This window comes from Nerophis ophidion, linkage group LG10 (assembly GCF_033978795.1).
Source record: "Nerophis ophidion isolate RoL-2023_Sa linkage group LG10, RoL_Noph_v1.0, whole genome shotgun sequence".
In the NCBI taxonomy this organism is placed as follows: Eukaryota; Metazoa; Chordata; class Actinopteri; order Syngnathiformes; family Syngnathidae; genus Nerophis; species Nerophis ophidion.
The window spans coordinates 10,225,775-10,234,302 of NC_084620.1; the positions used below are offsets into that span (position 1 = coordinate 10,225,775).

The window sequence follows — 8,528 nt, forward strand, 5'->3', positions numbered from 1 at the left end:
CAGTGAACAAAGGGTTGTCACACTGGATGCCGCAGCCTTCTACGTCCTTGTACCAGCTGGACTGAATGTCCGTCTTCACCAGCGGGGCCTCGCACTGACCCGACATGTTGAACTTTAGCTTCTGCACCTCGTTCTGAAAACAAAAGCTCTGGTCAAAGGTGACAGAGACAAGACAAGAGGTTGTCTGGTGATTTCCATTACCTGGCAGCCCGCTGGGAATTTTTCGCATTTGAGGAAGTTGGGCCAACCGCGCTCCTGGTCCACGATGCTGCAAGGACGCCGTGTGGACAAACACAAACTCTGACTGGGAAGCTCAACACGGCCGTTCTCACATTTTGGCATGTAGACGGCGCAAAGAAGAGGCTGGATGACGGACCAGCAGCGAGGAGCGTTACGCAGACCTGGGATGCAAAGAAGACAATTGTCACATCGTTAGCAAACACTCACATGGGTCAAATCTTTTTTTTTTTTAAATCAGAATCACACAACAGGACTTCTTTGTTGACGTCATGACACCTTAAATGTGACATCCTTCATTCCATCATTTTCCTTTCATGACCCTTCCTTCCTGCTTTATAGGAGACAAAATTCAGTTAAAAACTGACTGTAGCGCTTTACAGCATTGACATTTCTCAACAGATTCTAAATGTATTTGAATGGTTTTAGATATGACAAATATATAAATATATATGTTTTACATCCTGCGTACTTCAAACCAAAATATCTACATTACTAAAACATTTGACCTATGCTGCTTAGCAACTATAAATAGTGCATATACATATACAGTATATTAGGCAATAAGTACATATCTATAGTTAATAAAACAAATATCCATCCATGCTTTTTATACCGCTTGTTCCCTTTGGGGTCGCATGGGATGACATATTTTACCTATGCTGACCACAGCCACTATACTGTAGGCACAGTATTGTTACTCAGCCAGCGTTGGTGGGTCCATCATTTTCTGGCTTTTAATGCCTCACAAATCAAACACTTCTAAGGTTAAAATACTGAACAGATGTTTATTGGGATAAGGTAAACATCTTATCACAATCAAATACTGTTCATGTTAAAATACTGAACAGATGTTTAATGGGATATTTAATATTTTAACAAACGTGTTTGATTGTGAGGCATTAAAAGCCACAAAATGTAACATCAGTAAAAGCCACATCAGTAACAACATGAACGTTGCACGGAAAATTTCTCTGACAGTTTCTGCATCCCACAGGGATTCTTCTTTTGTGTTTCTGCACCTGCGGTTCCCACACAAGGTTGCAACATTGTTTGTCAACACTGTCTGCTCTCATTTTCTCGCACATTTGACCCGCTGATGTTCTGTGTATCTACACTCTGTCCTCCTCCTGTCCAGGCCTGGTGTGTGTGTGTACGTGTGTGTTAAGCAACGCTTAACCCTTGTGTAATGTTCATATTGTTGTTACTCAGTCAGCGTTAGTGGGTCTGATTGACCCGTTGCATTTTGTGGCTTTTAATGCCTCACAATTAGGGCTGGGCGATATATCGATATACATCACGGGTCTGTTTTTGTGCGATATAGAAAATGACTATATCGTAATATTTGAGTAGACGTTCTCACGCAGCTGCGGGCATTACACTCTCCTTGCTCGTGTGGCAGACCTGTCAGCGATCCTGTTCTGTCTCCCTGTAATGTTTGTCTGATCTTGAATGGGATTGTGCTGAAAATTTTAATTTCCCCTCCGGGATTAATAAAGTATGTCTGATTCTGATTCTGATTTCCGGTGTCTCCTCACAGACAAGCAGGCGCACATTCATACGTCACTTACTGTCACGTCATACGTATACGCCCTCGCCCAGCGGAGAGGTAGCGGCGTGGCTAACGTTAGCTGTGATGCTAGCAAGATGTTGCGGAGAAAGAAGGTGCGCATCTCGTAACAAATGAAGGAAGAATTAATTCCCGAGAAAAACAGCATGGGGCCCATCGTCTGGCGGTGGTTCAGCTTCAAGCGGGAATATGTCAAATAGACAACTTTAATTTGTCATGTGTGGGGCAAAAGCGTTGCTACCAAAAGTAGCATTACTGCTAATTTGTAGCATCATTTGAAAAGTCACCTGCTAACAACTTTAATAAATACAGTTTTGGTAAATTGACTTAGTTGTGATTTCCTTCTCTGCATGAAAGTTTAAAAGTAGCTTATAGTAGTGCAGTATGAACAAGAATGTTTTAATGTAGACACATAGAATCATCATACTGCTGTGATTATATGCATCAAGTGTTCATTCAAGGCTAAGGCGAAATATTGTAATACATATCGTATGGCCTAAAAATATCGCGGTATTAAAAAAAAGGCAATATCGCCCAGCCCTACTCACAATAAAACACTTTTATGTTAAAATACTGAACAGGTGTTTATTGGCATAAGGTAAAAGATCTATTTATGTTAAAATACTGAACAGATGTTTATTGGGATAAGGTATACATCTGTTCAGTATTTTAACACAAAAGTGTTTGATGCAACGGGTCCATAGCTCAGTTGGTAGAGCGGCCATGCCAGCAACTTGAGGATTGCAGGTTCGATCCCCGCTTCCGCCTTCCTAGTCAATGCTGTTGTGTCCTTGGGCAAGACACTTTACCCACCTGCTCTCAGTGCCACCCACACTGGTTTAAAGGCCTACTGAAACCCACTACTACCGACCACACACTCTGATAGTTTATATATCAATGATGAAATATTAACATTGCAACACATGCCAATAGGGCCTATTTAGTTTACTAAATTGCAATTTTAAATTTCCCGCGAGTTTCTTGTTGAAAACGTTGCGGAATGATGACGCGTACGCGTGACGTCACGGACTGTTAGGAAATACTAGCGCTGCACCACTATCAGTTAAAAGTCGTCTGCTTTAACCGCATAATTTCACAGTATTTTGGACATCTGTGTTGCTGAATCTTTAGCAATTTTTTCATTTAGTAATGGAGACTATAAAGAACAATGCTGTTGGTGGAATGCGGTGGATTGCAGCTGTCTTTAGCACCGAGACAAAGCCGGTGTATCTTTGTTTGTTGTGAAGCGGAGCGGTCAAGCGAACATGTTTCTCTACGTCAACCAGCATGTTTTTGGATGGGGAAATTGTGATATATATTATACCGGAGACATCAGTGGATTTTTCGTCGTCCTGCAGCAGCTGTCAAAAAAGGCAGCTGTGAGCCTGGCTCCTCGGCTTCTCTCTGAGACACTGCGTGTTCACAGCAGCCATCCGACCTCGAGGTATGTCTTCAATATCTTTAAAATGTCACTAAAACACTATTAAAACAATAAGCAGATTAGGGCTTCACGGTGGCGGAGGGGTTAGTGCGTCTGCCTCACAATACGAAGGTCCTGAGTAGTCAGGGTTCAATCCCGAGCTCAGGATCTTTCTGTGTGGAGTTTGCATGTCTTCCCCGTGAATGCGTGGGTTCCCTCCGGGTACTACGTCTTCCTCCCACTTCCAAAGACATGCACCTGGGGATAGGTTGATTGGCAACACTAAATTGGCTCTAGTGTGTGAATGTGAGTGTGAATGTTGTCTGTCTATCTGTGTTGGCCATGTGATCAGGTAGCGACTTGTCCAGGGTGTACGCCGCCTTCCGCCCGATTGTAGCTGAGATAAGCACCAGCGCCCCCCGCAGCCCCAAAAGGAATAAGCAGTAGAAAATGGATGGATGGGTGGGAAATGTGTCTAATTACATCTGAAACGCTCACTTTGCTGCCGCCCGGAGCCGTCGCTTTTTTTTTTCTTTTTTCTAGTCCTTCACTATTAATATCCTAATTCACAAATCTTTCATCCTCGCTCAAATTAATGGGGAATTGTCGCTTTCTCGGTCCGAATTGCTTTTACTGTTAGTGGCTCCCATTATAAACAATGTGAGGATGTGTGGAGCCCTGCAACTCGTGACGTCACGCGCACATACTTCCGGTAAAGGCAGGGCTTTTCTATTAGCGACCAAAAGTTGCGAACTTTATCGTCGATGTTCTCTACTAAATCCTTTCAGCAAAAATACGGCAATATCGTGAAATGATCAAGTATGACACATAGAATGGACCTGCTATTCACGTTTAAATAAGAAAATCTCATTTCAGTAGGCCTTTAATTGTATTTTAGATATTGGGTTTCACTGTGTAAAGCGCTTTGAGTCACTTGAAGAAAAAGCGCTATATAAATATAATTCACTTAACTTCACATTACACAAGGGTTAAAGGCCTACTGAAATGAGATTTTCTTATTTAAACGGGGATAGCAGGTCCATTCTATGTGTCATACTTGATCATTTTGCGATATTGCCATATTTTTTCTGAAAGGATTTAGTAGAGAAGATCGACGATAAAGTCCGCAAATTTTGGTCGCTAATAAAAAAGCCTTGCCTGTACTGGAAGTAGCAGACAATGTGCGCGTGACGTCACGGGTTGTGGAGCTCCTCACATTTATAATCATAGCCATCAGCAGCGCGAGCGATTCGGACCGAGAAAGCGACAATTTCCCCATTAATTTGAGCGAGGATGAAAGATGTGTGGCTGAGGATAGTGAGAGTGAAGGACTACAAAAAGAAAGAAAGAAAAAAAAAGGCGAGGGCAGTGGGAGCGATTCAGATGTTATTAGACACATTTACTAGGATAATTCTGGAAAATCCCTTATCTGCTTATTGTGTTACTAGTGTTTACGTGAGATTATATGGTACCTGAAAGCCGGAGGGGTGTGGCCACGGGTGTGGTGACCACCAGTGTCTCTGAGGGAAGCCACGCAGCTGCAGGAGGACGCAAGCTCCGCTTATGTCTACGGTAAGAGCCGACTTATTACCACAAATTTCTGACCCAATCCTGCCGGTGACCGCTCTGTTCCACAGTAAAGCTTCACCTTCAGGAATTTTAAACAAGGAAACACCGGCTGTGTTTGTGTTGCTAAAGGCAGCTGCAATACACCGCTCCCCATGACTTCTCCATTATTAATTGAACAAATTGCAAAAGATTCAGCAACACAGATGTCCAGAATACTGTGTAGTAGAGATGCGCGGTTAGGCAATTATATCATCCGCAACCGCATCACCAAAGTCGTCATCCACTCGCCATCCACCCAAACCAACATTATATCAGAACCGCAACCGCCCGCCCGCCCGTTGAAATACATCAGAGGTCGGCCACCCTTACCACTTGAAAAACTATTTAAACCCGTTTCACTGAGTAAAGAAGACAATGGGAGCCGCTAACGTTCTCGCGAATATCCAATGGTGTTCATCCTGATGACAAGAATAAGGGCGTGCTGTGAGACCATTGACTTTGACACCTTCAACAACATGTACGAACCGATTGTTAGTTCAGCATCACGTTGTATGCCGCTTCCGCAATCACACGTACAAGATTGAAAGGCATACTGGGTGATACAGAGTACACTGATGGTTGTGATATAAACAACTTTAACACTCTTACTAATATGCGCCACGCTGTGAAGCCACACCAATCAAGAATGACGAACACATTTCGGGAGAACGTCCTCACAGTAACACAACATAAACGCAACACAATAAATACCCAGAATCCTTTGCATCTGTGATATTTCCTGAATATATTTTACACCCCCGCGCCCCCAATCCCGCCCACCTTGCTGCTAGAGGTGTGTATAAAATAGTAAGGAACTGTCATGGATGCAAAGGATTCTGGGTATTTGTTGTGTTGCGTTTATGTTGTGTTACTGGGAGGATGTTCTCCTGAAATGTGTTTGTCATTCTTGTTTGGTGTGGCTTCACAGCGTGGTGCATATTACTAAGAGTGTTAAAATTATTAAATATAACAATCATTAGTGTACTCTGTGTCACCCAGTAAGCCTTGCAGTCGTGTGCGTGTGTCTGCGGAAACCACACACAACATGTTGCTGGACTGACAAGCAGATCGTACATATTGTAGAAGGCGACAAAGCCAATGGCTTCATGGCACGCCCTAATACTTATTATCTGGGTGAATGATTACGTCTCCTATTGTCTTCTTCGCATTGTGACATGGGTCCTAAATGGCTCATTGAATGATAAAGGATACCGTTCCCTGAACCATGTATATCAAATATTTCCGAATGGTTCAACCGCCACACGCCCGAATCTAATTAAAATCTATTTTTTCGTCATGTTACCTGCCTGACCCAAGGTTTATCCGCAGACTCCGCGGATGAGACCGCAAACCGCGCATCTCTACTGTGGAGTTATGCGATTAAAGCAGACGACTTATAGCTTGGATCGGTCAGGAAAAAAACGTCCGCTACAACCGGTAACGTCATCATACCACAACGTTTTCAACAGTATACAGTGCGCGAAATTTAAAATTGCAATACGGTGGCAGAGGGGTTAGTGCGTCTGCCTCACAATACGAAGGTCCTGCAGTCCTGGGTTCAAATCCAGGCTCTGGATCTTTCTGTGTGGAGTTTGCATGTTCTCCCCGTGAATGCGTGGGTTCCCTCCGGGTACTCCGGCTTCCTCCCACTTCCAAAGACATGCACCTGGGGATAGGTTGATTGGAAACACTAAATTGGCCCTAGTGTGTGAATGTGAGTGTGAATGTTGTCTGTCTATCTGTGTTGGCCCTGCGATGAGGTGGCGACTTGTCCAGGGTGTACCCCGCCTTCCGCCCGATTGTAGCTGAGATAGGCGCCAGCGCCCCCCGCGACCCCGAAAAGGAATAAGCGGTAGAAAATGGATGGATGGATGGAATTTAGTAAACTAAAAAGGCCGTATTGGCATGTGTTGCAATGTTAATATTTCATCATCGATATATAAACTATCAGACTGTGTGGTCGGTAGTAGTGGGTTTCAGTAGGCCTTTAAGCAATGCTGCTTACAGCCACACGGCGGCGTATGTACACGACATCTTGGGCTTGTTATGATATGCGGTGATGTCACATTACAAGCCCTCAAAGCATTTGCGTTTTGTTTTTTACATTTTTGGGCATGATTTTTTCTGTAAATGTGGAGATATGCGGGCGAATGTGTGGTTCCGACTCACCGGACCACATGGTCAGCTTCTCGAAGGCGTCCTCCTGCGTGCCGGAGTCCTCCGCCAGCAGGAGAGAAGTGTGCGTGTAAGGTAGCGGTGAGCCCAGGCAGGTGTTGTACTTCAGAGCCTCGCACGTCGTCGTCTTCTTGCATTGGTCCTCCAGCAAGCTCCCGTTGGGAGACAAGACGGCGCTGCTGCACGCCAGCACGCAACACATCCCAACAAAGGAGCTCCAAACTCGGGAGGACATCTTGGGAAGGACCGCGGGAGAGCGGGTGGTGGAGGAGGGCCGGAGTAGAAAGTCGCAATGGTGCAAATAATAATACAAAAAAAAGGACGACAAAGTTCACTTTGTGCAAAGAATTAACGACATGTTGGCGAAAAGTTGTCCACTTTTCTTCTTAACCTCCTCGACGTCCCGAGTTCGACTCCACCGAGATGACACGTAGTGATGTCATGGCGGCTTGAAACTTCCCCCTATTGACTTTTAGGATGAAGAAAACAAGTGAAATATAGCAAGAAGATGATGAGAAAGGTTGAATTGGGAGGAAAGAAAAAGTTTCACATTCTTCCTCACCCTCCCCCACATATCCGTGGATGTAAGAAGAGCTCCTCCTCCTCCTCATGGACCTCCTTCTCCCTTTTCCCTCGACTTCTTCGCCTCTTTTAGACAAAAACACTCATATCTCGGTTATATTTGGATGGGATCCCCGCACAAGAACACGTTTCCTCCAAGACAACTTCTCCCGGTTGTTGTTGTCACTTAATTTGTTTTGCTTAACTCAGGAATGTTGTGGAAACAACGACCCCTCCCCCAACCCCCCAGCTCTCTGCCAGCCTAACTTCCCCCTGGCACAAATCCCTCAAAACATCCTTAAATAATACTTTTAACTTCACAGTAACTACTATTACCAATAAACATAATACTATTAGTACTACTGTAGTGGTAACTTCTAAAAAGCCACAACACTCCCCTTCTTAGAGGCCTACTGAAATTAGATTTTCTCATTTAAACGGGGATAGCAGGTCCATTCTATGTGTCAGACTTGATCATTTCGCGATATTGCCATTTTTTTGCTGAGAGGATTTAGTAGAGAACATCCACGATAATGTTTGCAACTTTTGGTCGCTAACAGAAAAGCCCTGCCTTTACCGGAAGTCGCAGACGATGATGTCACCGGTGTGAGGGCTCCTCACGTCCTCACATTGTTTTTAATGGGAGCCTCCAACAAAAAGAGCTATTCGGATTGAGAAAACGACAATTTCCCCATTAATTTGAGCGAGGATGAAAGATTCGTGTTTGAGGATATTAAGTAGCGACGGGCTAGAAAAAAAAAAAAAATCAAGTAAAAAAAAAATTCAGATGTTTTTAGACACATTTACTAGGATATTTTTGGGAAATCCCTTATCTTTCTATTGTGTTGCTAGTGTTTTAGTGAATTTAATAGTACCTGACAGTCGGAGGGGTGTGTCCACGGGTGTGTTGAGGCCAGTGTCTGATGGAAGTCGACGGCAACAGTATGGATGGCGCAA

General features: G+C 44.0%; 1 protein-coding gene across 1 annotated transcript in view; it reads right to left on the bottom strand.

Moving 5' to 3' along the window:
• Positions 1-7,766, bottom strand: part of smo (smoothened, frizzled class receptor) — a 17,882-nt gene extending 10,116 nt beyond the window's left edge. Inside the window, exons 1-4 of the mRNA XM_061912260.1 lie at positions 7,573-7,766; positions 7,005-7,479; positions 202-401; positions 1-133 (exon numbers count right to left, since the gene is read on the bottom strand). The exon at positions 1-133 is cut by the window's left edge and continues 77 nt beyond it. Of these exons, the coding sequence (XP_061768244.1) occupies positions 1-133; positions 202-401; positions 7,005-7,245 (574 nt within the window). The 5' untranslated portion in view covers positions 7,246-7,479; positions 7,573-7,766. The remainder of the gene's footprint in view (positions 134-201; positions 402-7,004; positions 7,480-7,572) is intronic.
• Between the last annotated feature and the right edge of the window lie 762 nt (positions 7,767-8,528).